This window comes from Rhinoraja longicauda, chromosome 3 (genome assembly GCF_053455715.1).
Source record: "Rhinoraja longicauda isolate Sanriku21f chromosome 3, sRhiLon1.1, whole genome shotgun sequence".
Classification (NCBI taxonomy): domain Eukaryota; kingdom Metazoa; phylum Chordata; class Chondrichthyes; order Rajiformes; family Arhynchobatidae; genus Rhinoraja; species Rhinoraja longicauda.
The window spans coordinates 8,545,783-8,562,387 of NC_135955.1; the positions used below are offsets into that span (position 1 = coordinate 8,545,783).

A 16,605-nucleotide genomic window follows, 5' to 3' on the forward strand; every position below is an offset into this window, starting at 1 on the left:
AGAATGATAACCAATATCTAAAACGCACCACAGAATGAAATTGGTTTTCACCACTTAGAAATCACAATTTCTTTTTCATGCATTTATGTTGATAAGATTTAAATTTTATATTTTACATCATATAATTTTATGTTTATAAGATTTTTAATCTTCATCTGAAGTAGATATTAAAACAAGCGCCATTTCATTCCAATCAACAGAAAACCAGTGTGTTCACCTGAATGACATAGATTTAAAGCTTTTTAAGTTATTTTGTAACACAAGGCAGTAACATTTTTCATTAGCAGAAGTCATTGATGGATCGGAGCTACAGAAAAATGTAATAATATCCAAGCCCAATGTATAATGAGGCAGATGATCGGAGAAAGAAACACATTAAGGTCCACCCTGCTGAATCGAATGCGAGCGTCATTAAACAGATTGATAGGTTCGCAGTTAGTAAGGGTATCAAAGGCGACAGGAAGAAGGCAGGATAATGGGGTCGAGAGGGGAAATAAATCAGCCATAATGGCAAAGCAGTTTCGATGGGCCAACTGGCCTAATTCAGCACCTATGTCATATGGTCTGATGATGATGGGAGCAGAATGTCAAACCGAAACATCATTAAAGGAAGCTTGGAGGGACAGGACAAAGGGTGGAAGGTCATAGGTGAACACAGGCGAGGGGGGGAGGGTTTAGATAGGCAGATGGTAGGACAAAGGTCAGAGGATAGGGTGAGCAGTTTTAAAATCTTGGGCGTCCGCATCACAGAGGATCTGACATTGCCCCACTGGTGGGTAAGGCAAAGCAGCGCCTTTACCACCTTAGACAGTGTCTCTGAGGATCCTTCATTGCTTCTACTCTGGGGCTGTAGAGAGCATCCTGTCCGGCAACATCACAGTCTGGTTTGGGAACAGCTCTGCCCAGGACAGGATGGCCCTGCAGAGAGTAGTGCGTTCAGCAGAACGCACCATGGGAACTACACTCGTCCCCCTGCGGGACCTATACATCAGGAGGTGCAGATCCAGAGCAAGCAAGATCATGAGGGACCCCTGCCACCCCAGCAACGGACTGTTCCAGATGCTACGGTCAGGCAAACGCCTCCGCTGTCACGCTGTGAAAACGGAGAGGATGAGATGGTCTTCCCACAGGCCATCAGGACTGTCAACTTTTATAACTCCAGAGACTAAATTTTTGTCTACACTATAGTAACCTATTAACTTTATTTATATGCTGTAACTATAATTCTTTTTTGTGCACAATCCGCAGGCATTGCCACTTTCATTTCACTGCACATCGTGTATGTGTATGTGACAAATAAACTTGACTTGACTAGGGGCCAAAAAAACGGTGTGAGACAAAAGGATGGAAGAGTTGCAAATTGCGAGGCCAGAGTTAGGAATATAAGGGGAGGGGTGAAACAGGTGTGAGTCCAGGTAGGACATAGGTTGGGAGGTGGGAAGAAAGGACATGTAGGGTGGGAGTGAGGGGTTAGCACAAATCGGATAATCCAACGTTCACGCCTTTGGGTTTTAAAGCCACCCAAGTGGAATATGAGGTGCTGTTCTTCTAGCTCCCTATTCATTCCATTCTCCTGGAAGCATAAGATAGCATGCTCCTATTGTCTATTGTCTATTGTCTAATGCCCTTGTTTTCCCAATTACATGCTGCACCCTCACCCTCGTCTACTGTGAATGATGAACTGGGACACCCAGATGTCACAGCGATGGAATCCTTAGCCCATCGGTGCTTTTATGACCATGCACCACACCGTTAGTTATCTTTAGGGAATAGTCGAGAGAGGGCGGCACGGTGGCGCAGCGGTAGAGTTGCTGCTTTACAGCGAATGCAGCGCCGGAGACTCAGGTTCGATCCTGACTACGGGTGCTGCACTGTAAGGAGTTTGTACGTTCTCCCCGTGACCTGCGTGGGTTTTCTCCGAGATCTTCGGTTTCCTCCCACACTCCAAAGACGTACAGGTATGTAGGTTAATTGGCTGGGTAAATGTAAAAATTGTCCCTAGTGGGTGTAGGATAGTGTTAATGAGCGGGGATCGCTGGGCGGCACGGACTTGGAGGGCCGAAAAGGCCTGTTTCCGGCTGTATATATATGATATGATATGATGAGGAGAGAGCTGCCTTTGCAAGACAGCCTGTTATGGATGAATACTGCCGCTGACAACCCGATGGGCCACACATTGGCAGTGGCTGTCAAACCCTTTCTTTTAAAAAAAACAACATTTGCTCTGACATTGGATTTCGCTACCCATAAGGAGACTTATTTTTCAAGTGGGGGGGGGGGGGGGGGGGGGGGGGACACACAACAGAAATGTTGCTTTCCCCATTACAGACAAGACTCAAAATACCACAGTCTTGGATGTGGAGCTTTCACTGGCTTCCCTTGTTCTGCCTCAGATGATGAGCGAATGTGAGAGAGGCTTTCACTCTGTCCCATCCAGAGAACGGTGGCGCAGCGGTAGAGTTGCTGCCTTGCAGCGCCGGAGTCCCGGGTTCGATCCCGACTGTGGGCGCTGTCTGCACGGAGTTTTGTACGTTCTCCCTGTGACCGCGTGCGTTTTCTCTGAGATTTTCTTTTTAGATTTAGCGATTCGGCGCAGAAACAGGCCCTTCGGCCCACCGAGTCCGCGCCGCCCAGCGATCCCCGCACATTAACACTGTCCCTACACACACTAGGGACAATTTTTACATTTACCCAGTCAATTAACCTACAAACCTGCACGTCTTTGGAGTGTGGGAGGAAACCGAAGATCTCGGAGAAAACCCACGCAGGTCACGGGGAGAACGCACAAACTCCGTACAGACGGCGCCCGTGGTCAGGATCGAACCTGAGTCTCCGGCGCTGCATTCGCTGTCAGGCAGCAACTCTACCGCTGCGCCACCGTGTCCTCCCGCACTCCAACAACGTAGAGGCTTGTAGGTTGATTGGCTTGGTATAAATGTAAATTGTCCCTAGTGTGTGGCGGATAGTGTTAATGTGCGAGAATCGCAGGTCGGTGCAGACTCGATGGGCCGAAGGGCCTGTTTCCCCACGGTATCTCCAAACTAAGCTAAACTAAACTGCTGGTCGTGCTCTACATCACTGTGGCAATCTTCAACCCTCATCACGCCCTCACAAACACCGGCTCTCTGCAGGTGAGAGGTGAGGGACACTTTGGTGCCTAATGGCTGACAAAACCTGCCAAACTGCAACTGAATAGCTCAGTTCCAATCCAAATTACACAGCGGCGGAGGAGAAGGTTTCATGGCCCAAAAAAAGAGATTGTTCGATCCAAATGCACAGCCCTGTTTAACAACGGCTTCCCGCAACATTTCCGCCACGGAGTTTGTTGCATCGTTGTAAAGCGCAGTAGGTTCTACATGAGTCCGAGGATTGCAGCTGGTGGAAGCAGAGCTACAACAGCTCATCCCCATCCACAACATGGAACAGCACAGCACAGGAAAAGGCCCTTCGCCCCTCAGCGTCTGTGCCGTCAATAGGATTGCCAACTTTCTCACTCCCAAATAAGGGAAAAAAGGTGACGTCACCGCCCCGTGCCCCACGTGACCTCAGCCAGCCAGCCAGCGGCCACGTGCTCCCGCTCCAACAATGGCGTGCGCCCGGGCTGGGAGGGGGGTTGCTAGGCAACTTCCATTAGGCAGCTCCCGAGCCTCCGGGCCTACAGTGTCCGGGCCTGCGCATCCAGGCCTACAGCACCCCCTCCCCAACCCCGGGCCTAATACGGGACAAGGGCTGTCCCGTACAGGACAAACCAATTTAGCCCAATTTAGAGAGTTGTGAATCTGTGGAATTCCCTGCCTCAGAAGGCAGTGGAGGCCAATTCTCTGAATGCATTCAAGAGAGAGCTAGGTAGAGCTCTTAAGGATAGCGGAGTCAGGGGGTACGGGGAGAAGGCAGGAACGGGGTACTGATTGAGAATGATCAGCCATGATCACATTGAATGGCGGTGCTGGCTCGAAGGGCCGAATGGCCTCCTCCTGCACCTATTGTCTATTGTCTAATTTCCCTCCTGGGATAAATCAAGTTCTACCATACCATATCAGCTGGTGCCAAGCAGCAGACCAAAGTGTTTGGTGCACCAGCAAATGTGTTGACATTCCGTCCGTGGTATGAAGTGGAATTTCCACCGAACCAACAACTTTTTAACTATGATCTCCAGGGAGGCTTCAAAGGAACACTTGACTTGCTTTGACTATTCATTGCAGTAAACCTCTTTTGCATCATCAGGCGCAGGGAAATGGAAGGAAATTGTGTCCCTTGCTCAGTGCATTAATTGGATTAAAGTTTTATCCCATCCGCCTATGTTTGAAACTCTTCGTAATCTCCTCGCAACGGGCAACTTATAATGGAGCCTTCAATCTCCTGTCGTTGCAATTACTGAGTCCGTTTTTAACGTGCGCAAGAAAAAATGGTGTACCAAGGAGAGAAAAGGATTAAGTGGCTCTTGTTTACATTTACAAAACTCTGGAGGGATGTGTGCAGAGGTTGCAAAGACAGAGCATTAGTCTTGCTATGTTGAACCTGAACAACAGATTATGATAGACCAGCTCCAGCTTCTTTAAGTATCTCCAATATCTTTTACATATTTTCAATCATGCACATTTTTCAACATTTTTTTGCTTTAAACCTTTTAGTCACGGTTGATAAGGAATGCACTGGTTGAGGTGGATGATTCAATTGGACCTGCCTCTGGAGAATACATAGAAACATAGAAAATAGGTGCAGGAGGAGGCCATTCGGCCCTTCGAGCCAGCACCGCCATTCATTGTGATCATGGCTGATCATCCACAATCAGTAACCCGTGCCTGCCTTCTCCCCATATCCCTTGATTCCATTACCCCCTAGAGCTCTATCTAACTCTCTCTTAAATCCATCCAGTGATTTGGCCTCCGCTGCCCTCTGTGGCGGAGGACTCCACAAATTCACAACTCTCTGGGTGAAAAAGTTCCTTCTCACCTCAGTTTTAAACGGCCTCCCCTTTATTCTAAGACTATTTATACACCTTTATATTTCTAATTTAAGGACAGTGTGGAGCTGCTGCCTCCTAACGCCAGAGACCCAGGTTCGATCCTGACCTCCGGGACTGCCTGCGTGGAGTTTGCACATTCTTCCTGTGGCCACACGGACTAACTCCGGGGCTCGGGTTTCCTCCCACATCCCAAAGGCTTGCCGGCTTGCAGGTTAATTGCGTGTAGGGAGTGTATGTAAATGTGGGATAATGCAGAACTATTGTGAAAGGGTGAGCGATGGTTGGCGTGGGCCGAGGGGCCCGTTTCCATGTTGTGTTTAGCAATCATTCAACGGTGCCATCGATTCTAAACAATGTTTAGTTTAGCTTTAGTTTAGAGATACAGTGTGGAAACGGGCCCTTTGCACCACGGGTCCGCGCCGATCAGCCATCCCCGCACATTAACACTATCCTACACCCACTAGGGACAGTTTTTGACATTTACCAAACCAATGAACCTACAAACCTGTACGTCAATGGAATGTGGGAGGAAACCGAAGATCTCGGAGAAAACCCAGGCAGGTCGCGGGGAGAACGTACAAACCCCGTACAGACCTTTCTTCAGTCTGAAGAAGGATCTCGACCCGAAACGTCACCCATTCCTTATCTCCTGAGATGCTGCCTGACCTGCTGAGTTGCTCCAGCATTTTGTGAATTAAAAATCCCATTCCTTCTCTCCTGAGATGCTGCCTGACCTGCTGAGTTACTCCAGCATTTTTGTGAAATAAATACCTTCGATTTGTACCAGCATCTGCAGTTATTTTCTCACACTAACTCGGTACAGACAGCACCCGTAGTCGGGATCGAACCCGGGCCTCCGGCGCTGCATTTTGCCGTAAGGCAGCAACTCTACCGCTGCGCCACCGTGACCGCCGTGAAATAACTTAATTTGCAGTGACTGGAACGTCATGGGTAAACGAGAGTCTGAATTATTGTGCTAAAGAGCAAGCTCGGAAATATCCTTACAGCATTTAAAGTTTGGTTCTTGAGAAATGTGCCGTTTATTTACAAATTAAAATGTATTTAATGGCAAGGCATGCAGAACATGAGAGAGAGCAACTCATCAGATGAGTTGGATCATGATGCACTGCCGCGCTGATGATTGCAACAGAGAAGTGGTTTTAAAATTGACAGCATTCTTTGTTTTCCCCTGAACCGTTGCAACTTAATGTGTCCATCCCCGTTTCGGGTGACGCATTCATCTATCTTTGAGTCTGTGTGTGTGTTTTGTATTTTGTTTTGTTTTGAACCTTCCCTGCCTCATGGCAGGCTGAAGTACCCAGATGCTGAACAATCCCATTGTGCGCTGGAAATGTTCGGGCCTGTGAATTTTGAAAGTCCTCTTTGAATTGCGAGAGCCTTAGAATCTGATTAATCTGACATCTCTTCAGGTCACATAGCAGGAATGGGGGTGGGTGTGTGAATTCACACTGTTGCCTTGTCCAATTCATGGACATGTTTGTTCAAAGGGGTCCCTAGACGTCTCCAGAAAACATTAATTTGCCCGGACATAAAAGATCGACCACAAAGCCGCTGAGAATGTTTAATTCTTTTTTTGTTGCACGTGACGTAATGATATGAAAGAATTAGAGAAGAAATGCTGGTAACATTGGTGTAAAATATTTGACTTCCAGGATTGATGCAATAACAACGCTGAGCTGTAAAATACTTGCTGGCTATCACTGTTGTACAAAAAAAAACAGATTGTCCAGAATATTATATGTTGAGTATGTTGAAATCTTCAAACCTGTGTAAGTGATCCCATTTCAGTGCACAAACATAATTAGGTTGTGATCCACCATCATTCACTTCTTCATCTTGCTCTTAATAGAATATCAAGGCAGAAAGTAAAGGTGTTTAAATTGAGCCCTGTGCCATTGTGCAATGAACAGTTGTCATAAAGAAGCCTGATGCCCTCTGAATCGGGGTAATTCATAGTTAGAAATATTCCAGAATAGAGTCATAGAGTGATACAGCAGGGAAACAAGTGTGGAAACTTGACCACACCGGCCAACATGTCCCTGTTACACTAGTCCCACCTGCCCGTGTTTGGCCCATCCCCCCCCCCCCCAAATCTGTGTAGGAAAGAAACTGCAGGTTCTGGTTTAAATCGAAGGTAGACACAAAATGCTGGAGTAACTCAGCGGGTCAGGCGGCATCTCGGGAGAGAAGGAATGGGTGACGTTTCAGGTCGAGGCCCTTCTCCAGACTCCGTCTTCCTCCAAACCCGTCCTATCCATGCACCTGTCTAACTGTTTCTTAAATGTTGGGATAGTCCCTGCCTCAACTACCCCCTCTGGCAGCTTGTTCCATCCACCCACCGCCGTTTGTGTGAAAAAGTCACCCCACAGATTCCGATTAAGTCTTTTCCCCTTCACCTTAAAGCTATGTCCTCTGGTCCTCGATTCACCTAAGCTGGGCGAGAGACTGTGAATCTGCTGGTTATCCTTAAATTCCATCGATGTCATTTGCCCGACATTTTGTGTCTCTTTTGGTAAAAGGTTCAGCCCGTCAAATTCGAAGAATTCATCAGTGCTGACTGAAATGCCCCAGGACTGTGAATTAACTCCTTTGTGAAACCTGCAACAAATATCTTCAGAAACATTGGCGTGGAAAGAACTGAACCACGGAGATCGGACTGAGGGCCATATATGGTTTTGTCACGAGACTTGCGGGTAGGCCTGCGAAAGTGATCTGAATGTACAGATCTTGTCATCGGCTTCGAATGGTGACGGGATTACCCAAAATCAAAATGGCGGAAAGAGAAAGACTCGCATCAGGGTTTACCTATCAAATCTTAACTTATGTCTGTTTATTTCCTGCTTTGAAACTGTTGTGTTTTGCTTCCTACTGTATGGCCTGACGCCATTAACTTTCTAATATTCTGTTTCTTTGATATTGCCGGCTCTCTGGATTCAGCTGCAGAAACGAGAGCGATCTTGCAGGGCCTACATTCAGGTAACTCTGACCCACGGCTTTAATTGTACCCAGTCCTTTCACCATTTTCTTTTTTGTTGTTTTCGAGTATCCATTTGTGCGGTGGCATTCCTCTTGTGCTCTGTGTTCCCCTGAGGCTTTACTGTCTGCTTAATTGATCCGCCTTTAACATCACTGCTCTGTGAGTTGGCTCGTGGAATGAGACAGAAGGTGTTTGTTTTCCCTCCCTGCAAGCAGCTCCCTTCTCTGCATGTCACAGCCTTCGGTAATGGCTGCGGTATCGCTGTGGTGAGACGACCTAGTGCAGCGGTGAAAAGAAAATAATCTTATTCACAGCAGCATGCGGTTTCCCATCTAGATAGCTGCTGCTACCAGGCACCGTGTCGCAAGGCATTGACTCTTTTCTCTTCTATCTGCGAAAATCCGTGTGAAAATGAATTTTTTACAGTAATTTACTGTAGGGAAATTACCTTCCATTCTTTATCTGCACATAAATTTGCAGTAATTGCTTTAAAATTAGAAGGTTAATTGCACGGCGTCTCTTTTGGATGAGCACAGAGTACCACACCAACTCCAGTCTTCCCGGTCGGTCTCTCCCCAAGCGGCCTGTAGCAACCTTCGCCAAAGATAGTGGAGACGCTGAGGTGGCTGGAGTTGAATGCAGGCATTGGCTAGGAAGAGGAGCTGGATTTTTCCAGTGAATGATTAGGCTCTGTTTCTTGTGGTGAGTTCACTGGGGTCTACGGCTGACCTTCTGCACTCTGAGGGAGGATGGTGGGGGGAGAGAGAGAGTGGGAGAGAGAGAGAGTGGGATTGGGAGAAACATCAAGCACATCCCTGTTGTGATATTGCAGGGACTACTTTGTTGTATCACAAGGACTACTTTGTTTGCCTGTGTAGTAATGTCTATATAAGAGAATGAGGTGATTAGGTGGCCACTCTGGTTCCAGGTGGCCACGGAATAAACAGCCTGGATTTAAGCTCCAGCATTATAACCTTTTAAACACATGTACTTGTGGTCCGTCCAGGGTCATAACAAAGGTACAACAGATACCGGACCACAAAGTACAACAATCCCTGCCGAAAATACATGGTGACGCTATGGGGAGATGTCAGCTTTGAGCTCAGCGGCAATGATTGCCATCCCCAGGGCCACTTTAGCCGGGCAGTAAGGAGTTTCCTGGGCTTCAGGCATGGTATCCTGTTTGGCAGAGGAAAGGAGTGAAGTTTGGGAAGAGAGATAGGTGGTGTCTGCTCGAGAGCACTGCTAACTTTGCGCATTGGAACGAGGAACGGCAGATGCCGGTTTGCATGAAATGACGCAAAGTGCTGGACTAACTGAGCGGGTCGGACAGCCTCTCGGGAGGACATGGACAAGTGATGTTGAGGGTCTGAAGAAGGCCTCCGACATGAAGCATCACCTATTAGTGTTCGCCAGAGATGCTGCCTGACCCGCTGAGCTACTCCATGTCTTACATGCATCTTGTGTGTTCTTCAGCACAGACCTGGCTTTGAGGTCCTCCCGCTCAGCTCCTGTCTCCTTGACGTATGACATTAACCCCTTGCTTGCTGCTGCCCGGTGGCTTTGAATGCGAGTTTATCACATTGGCCGCAAGGATGGGTTTAGTGATGGAGAGTTCTGCTTGATGGTTGGGTGCAGAAATCTCAGTGGCTGGTTCCATATGGAAGTGAAAGTGGGACAGGCAGGTTTCCTGAACGGTTCGTGTCAGTTAACAGCAGAGTTACCCCTATAAAGGGGAGCCCCTTCCATTTGGGTGGCTGGCTGCTTCTAAAGACCGATCCACAAACTGGGGGACTGTAGTGGAGAGAGACCTAGTGGGGGGGGGGGGGGGATGGGGGAAGAACGTCTGACGGAGCACATATGGGTCATCCTGGGAGATGTCTGGGTCCAGTTCGTGGGGGGATTGGTGGTGCGGTTTGGCTGCTTAAGTTTGAGGTCAGAGTAGGGTTGCTAACGTGTGTGTGTGTTTGTATTCATGTGTGTGTGTGTGTGTGTGTGCGTGTTTGCTTGTGTGTGTATGTGTTCATGAGTGTGTGTGTTCGTGTGTGTTCGAATGTGAGTTCCCATGTTTAACCAGATGCTTGTCAAGTAATTCTTTAATGTACCATGAGCAACTTTTTGGATCTGATGGTGAACTTTGCCTTTTTGACTTTGATACCAGCCTTTACGGGCAAATGGGGCTTGACACCTTGATTAGACCGGTTGATTGAAATAAATTGGCAAGTGAACACCTGGCAGGTACTGAAATAACAGGGATGATGGATAATTATGGAGGAAACAGCACTAAAGTCAAACATAAAATATTTCCCCATATGTTTTATGTCAGTCTGTGAGCTTGTTTTATGCAGCATCACATCATACTAAATGTCAAGCGAGATGTTTATCTCTCTGATGTGAGGATTGAAAAACAAAGAACTTGTGAGCTCTAAGAATGAAATCACTGTTGCTGTTTTCTGAACTTCTGTTGTGCGCCAGGACTTGAGGGTCTGAGCCATCGGGAGAGGTTGAGCAGGCTAGGACTTCATTCCTTAGAGTGTGGGCGGCTGAAGGGTGATCTTAAAGAGGTGTATATGATCACCCCACCTGCGAAATTCACAGAGAGTTTTGTCCAGAGTAGGGGAATTAAATAGGTGAAAACATGTGTTTAAGGTGAGAGGGGCAAAATGTAATAGGAACCTGAAGGGGAACTTTTTCATACAGAAGGAACTGGGTATATGGAACGAGCTCAACTAGGAGGTATTTATTTACAAAATGCTGGAGTAACTCAGTAGGTCAGGCAGCATCTCGGGAGAGAAGGAATGGGTGACGTTTCGGGTCGAGACCCTTCTTCAGACTGATGTCAGGGGGGCGGGACAAAGGAAGGATATAGGTGGAGACAGGAAGACAGTGGGAGAACTGGGAAGGGGGAGGGGAAGAGAGGGACAGAGGAACTATCTAAAGTTGGAGAAGTCAATGTTCATACCGCTGGGCTGCAAGCTGCCCAGGCGAAATATGAGATGCTGTTCCTCCAATTTCCGGTGGGCCTCACTATGGCACTGGAGGAGGCCCATGACATAAAGGTCAGACTGGGAGTGGGAGGGGGAGTTGAAGTGCTCAGCCACCGGGAGATCAGGTTGGTTAAGGCGGACTGAGCAAAGGTGTTGAGCGAAGCGAGCGCCAAGCCCGCGTTTGATTTCGCCGATGTAAAGAAGTTGACATCTTGAGCAGCGGATGCAATAGATGAGGTTGGAGGAGGTGCAGGTGAACCTCTGTCTCACCTGGAATTGTGATCAGAGGTTGTGATCAGAAATAGAGCTTGTCTTTGGGATTTGGGTGGGCGCGTCGTTGTGTGTGCACATGACTGAGTGTTGAGATTGAATTCTGGAGGGACAAGTGTGGGGAGAAGGTGCCCGGCGGGGGTCGATAGGCTTCGACAAAGGCAGCATCTTGGGCTGTGATGGTGTTGACTCCATCAAGGCGTATCTGTTTCTGGGAGGGTGGGATGTAGCGTTGAGGGGTGGTGTGGGGGATGGGGGAGGGGATCCACAGGAGAGTCAAGTCAGTAAGTCCAAGTGGCCCCACCTTGCTGAAGCCACCAAGACCCATTTGGAGGGTCCCCTTTTGAAGTTGAGCAGAAACATGGTTCTGAGGGAAATTGAAAATCTGACCCGCCTCCCTAAAATGGCAGGAGCTGGATGAAGATGTGCCACAGCATGTGCCTGGGTTTCTTCGTGTGCTATGTACCATGCACGCAAAAACAAATAAACAAAACCAAAATAAGCCAATTCTCCATCCACACTCTGTCAATGATTGTTATTAAGGTCTTATTTTTCATTGAAATTGGATTGTGTAACACTCAAAAAGGTTATGCCATGCCATCCAATTTTACGTATTGGTGAATTTCCACTGGGCGTTCTCAAGGTCACTTAGCATGTGAGAGGTCCATTCAAAAGTCTGATAGCAGTGAGGAAGAAGCTGATCTTGAACCTGGTGGCACTTGTATCACCGCTTGTATCTGCTGCTCATTGATATGGTGTCTCCATTTGTCTAATCACCGTGTAAACCAAAAATGTTTTAAAACGTTAACCTGGATTCATATAGTACTAATGTTATTAACAGTAAGTCTTTGCACATCCATTTTGGTTTTCTTTAGCTCGGTTGTCACTTTACGTCCTATCATGGTGAGAAAGCATGTTTCACGAACATTTGTGTTGATTTTTCATCAATAAGACACCCACATCTGTGACTTCACTAAATGTGTTACCGAAGCAATTGGATTATTTCTACATTTGTGTTGGCAAGAGCCCTTATTAATGCAGAAACTAAAAGGGGCGGTTGGAAGATGTTCAAGTCACATGGGCCTGCGTGAATGGGTTTTAGAATCCAAAGTAATATATCTGATGCACACAGGATTTGTAGAAATGGCTGTCTGCACTCACTGCAATATAATGTGCAGAGAAACACAACCCTTTCATTTCTGAAATGTGACTGATAAGAAAATTGAACAATTTCTGCCGACCAAGATTCTCAACTGATATTTTTCTTTCTGTCCATATCGTATTCTTGACTTGTGTTTGACATGCCCTTCGCTGAAGAAAGCTGGAATGGCATTAAACTCCGAAAATGTATCGCTATCACTTTGGCCCTTGGGATGAAATAGAACTAGTTAATGGAAATGTCAAATTGTTCCACAACAAATATCAGCTGTCCAGCCAGCCAATCTGCCCGCATGACGATAACCTGGTCTAAAGTAATGGCTTCTTGAACATTTTTTGGAAAACTTTTGACATTTTTAAAATATTTTTTTTATTGTTTTTTAATTTTTAAAAAAATATATTTAAAAATATTTCTTAGTTTAAAAAAAATCTTATATTTTTTATTAAAGATTTTATATACATATATATATATATATATATATATTAAAAATATTTAATAAAAGATATAAGATTTTAACTATGTATATATAGTTTTTTTAAAAAAAATTATTCATTTATTTTTTTGTATTACCTTGAACAAAAACAAGGACATTTTCCTTCCTGCTGCCCTGCTAAATCTCAATCTGACTAAATGTTTCCTTTTATTCTAAACACTCAGTGCAAGAAGATTGTTTTCATTGTTGCTTATCATTGGTACTTACCATTAGTAAGCACTGGATTATGGCAATAAGTGGTCTGTGCATATGTCTAATGTCAACTTGCATATAATAGGCCTAGGCCATAGATAGACACAAAATGCTGGAGAAACTCAGCGGGTCAGGCAGCATCCCTGGAGAGAAGGAATGGGTGGCGTTTTGGGTTGAGACCCTTCGTCAGACAAAGACCATTGCCTCCCGTGCATTGTCTGAGATAAGACACTGCTTTAGTGCTGTGCTGTGGGCTCGAGGAGCAGGCTAGGGGAGCAATGATCGTCCATCTTTTTTTTGTGTAGGGGTTCATTTGTCTTCCATTCCGTGGGCAATGCTGTTGCGGCGACTTGAATCCCCCATTGAAGTGTGTTGTAAAATCCATGTACCATTTCTTTCCCCTGGTTTTTGCAGGCCATGGTGGAGACCGTCAACAACCTCTTGCAACCACAAGCTCTGGATGCTTGGAAAGACCTGATGACAAATGACCAGCTGCGAGCGGCCACCATGTTACTGGACACAGTGGAGCAGGGGGCCTTCGTCCTGGCCGACAATCTCCTCAAGACAGACGTAGTCCGAGAAAACACAGAAAATATACGTGAGTGCAGTCGTCTCGAAAACCATCCGATAGCTCAAGCATTTAAGAAACCTCTTTGTTTATCGAAGAGCTTTACTTGACGTTACTACCATTGGATAATGGACAGTAGACAATAGGTGCAGGAGGAGGCCATTCGGCCCTTCGAGCCAGCACCGCCATTCAATGTGATCATGGTTGAATATTCTCAATCAGTACCCCGTTCCTGCCTTCTCCCCATACCTCCTGACTCCGCTATCCTTAAGAGCTCTATCCAGCTCTCTCTTGAATGCATTCACAGAATTGGCCTCCACTGCCTTCTGAGGCAGAGAATTCCACAGATTCACAACTCTCTGACTGAAAATGTTTTTCCTCATCTCAGTTCTAAATGGCCTACCCCTTATTCTTAAACTGTGGCCCCTTGTTCTGGACTCACCCAACATTGGGAACATGTTTCCTGCCTCTAACGTGTCCAACCCCTTAATAATCTTATACGTTTCGATAAGATTTAATAATCTTATACGTTTCGATAAGATTATGATCTCCATAATCTTTGACCCATTCAGCCCATGTGTCATAAGGTCATAAGTGATAGGAGCAGATTTAGGCCATTCGGCCCATCAAGACTACTCCGCCATACAATCTCTCCCTCCTAACCCCATTCCCCTGCCTTCTCCCCATAACCCCTGACACCCGTACTAATCAAGAAATTGTGCCTGTATTCACCCGCTCGTACCACTGGGTCAGTAACGCTGCAGGTCACAACTCTGCACATGCACGTCATGAACATAAAACAGTACAGCGCAGGTAAAGAAGATTATATACGTTTAGTTTTACATAGATGAAAAGGCACAACACAAGAACAGGCCCTTCGATCCATAATATTCGTGCTGAGCATAATGCCAAGTTAAACCTATCTGTCTGTACATGATCCATATCCCTTTATTCCCTGCACTTCCACGCACCTATCTACAAGCCTCTTAAATGCCACGTCACATCTAATCCATGTGCTCTTTCAACGTGACAAAGGTTTCCCACTCATTCAAGCGGTAAGTTCCAGATCCCCACCACTCCCGGGGGGCAAACAAGACTTTCCCCTCTTTAATCCTTCGACTTGATATCCAAACTAATGCCCTTTATTGACGATTAAACGATGCATGCAACCGGCTTGGATGACGTGGGAGGTATTTGACCGCCGCATGACCGATCGACTGACCCCTTGTTTTGCGCTCTCTCCTGGGGCCAACAGTTTTGGAGGTTGCCCGTTTAAGCACAGACGGATCTCTAGAAGATTTGCAGTTTCCACAAAACGGAATAAATGGGAACTCAATCCAGCTCTCAGCGAGTACTCTGAAAAAGAATGGCCGCAATGGTAAGTGTTATCTTGAAACGTCACAATCAGCATGAGCGATTCTTGATTCTTTATTACCTCCCATCACAGTGAGGAATGTGGGATCCGCTGTGGTGGATGTTTATGTTAAATTTTATTTGATGTGGCTGTGTGTCTTGTTGCTTTTCGCTCAGTATGGCTGTATGGTCACTCAAATTTCACTCTACCTTAATTGGCACATGTGAGAATAAATTGATGTTGAATCTTCTCTCTTGAAATCTTTGATTCTTCTGGTGCCAGGCTGGGATTGAATAGCATTGGTCAGACTTGAAGACACATTTGCAGCACAGTCGTGCAGCTGGTAGAGCAGCTGTCACACAGCTCCGAGACCCTCGTTCAATTCCCACCTCCAGTGCAATCTGTGATGAGTTTGCACGTGCAGGGGACACAGCTTAAGGATAAGGGGGAAGTCTTTTAGGACCGAGATGAGAAAACATTTCTTCACACAGAGAGTGGTGAGTCTGTGGAATTCCCTGCCACAGAAGGTAGTTGAGGCCAGTTCATTGGCTATATTTAAGAGGGAGTTAGACGTGGCCCTTGTGGCTAAAGGGATCAGGGGGTATGGAGAGAAGGCAGGTACAGGTTACTGAGCTGGATGATCAGCCATGATCATATTGAATGGCCAAATGGCCTACTCCTACACCTATTTTCTATGTTTCTATGTTCTCCCTGTGACCACGTAGGTTTTTCCTGGATGCTCCGGTTTCCTCTCATATCCCAAGATCAATGTGGTTGCTAAGTTAATAAGTTAATAAGGTTGGACTGAAGCACTCTTTTGTGCACCAGTCAATCCTTAAACTAAACTTAGAACTTAATCCCAGATCAAATGTATGTTGAAGGATCTTGAATGTGTTGTCATTTGTGATTGTAATGTTGTGGTGAATATATGTATCCTCGGGTTTTTTTTGCCTTACATTCTGTGTCTTTGTTGACTTTGCAAGTGGAGCTGCTGAGATGCAAGAAAAATTTAAGCCTTGATCTGACAATAAAGTATTATCGTGTCGTATCGTATCGTATTAATTGGCCTCTGTAAATTGATGGGGGTGTGGAGGTGATGGGTAGAATCTGGGACAAGATGATAGGGAATAAGGAAAGTTTTAAAGCAGGATTAATTTACTGAGCCGTTGATGGTGAAGGTGCTTCTCTTCCATTCAGTGTCAGTTTAGTTCATTGTCACGTGTACCGAGGCACAGTGAAAAGCTTTTGTTGCGAGCTAACCAGTCAACAGAAAGACAATACATGAATACTATCGAGCCATGTACAGATGATAAGGGAATAACATTTAGACAATAGACGCAGGAGGAGGCCATTCGGCCCTTCGAGCCAGCACCGCCATTCAATGTGATCATGGCTGATCATTCTCAATCAGTACCCCGTTCCTGCCTTCTCCCCATACCCCCTGACTCCGCTATCCTTAAGAGCCCTATCTAGCTCTCTCTTGAATGCATTCAGAGAATTGGCCTCCACTGCCTTCTGAGGCAGTGAATTCCACAGATTCACAACTCTCTGGCTGAAAACGTTTTTCCTCATCTCAGTTCTAAATGACCGACCCCTTATTCTTAAACTGCGGCCCCTT

The 16,605-nt window shown here is 46.2% G+C and overlaps 1 protein-coding gene across 20 annotated transcripts in view; it reads left to right on the top strand.

Annotated features, from left to right (window-relative positions):
- LOC144611956 (adhesion G protein-coupled receptor L3-like) overlaps positions 1–16,605 on the top strand; it is a 662,323-nt gene that overhangs the window by 545,153 nt on the left and 100,565 nt on the right. For 18 of the 20 annotated variants that reach the window (XM_078431406.1, XM_078431434.1, XM_078431415.1 and 15 more), the window contains 3 exons: positions 7,925–7,963; positions 13,480–13,663; positions 14,889–15,011. In XM_078431406.1, coding sequence (XP_078287532.1) covers positions 7,925–7,963; positions 13,480–13,663; positions 14,889–15,011 — 346 coding nt within the window. The remainder of the gene's footprint in view (positions 1–7,924; positions 7,964–13,479; positions 13,664–14,888; positions 15,012–16,605) is intronic. The other 2 variants (XM_078431481.1, XM_078431470.1) reach the window with 1 other exon arrangement.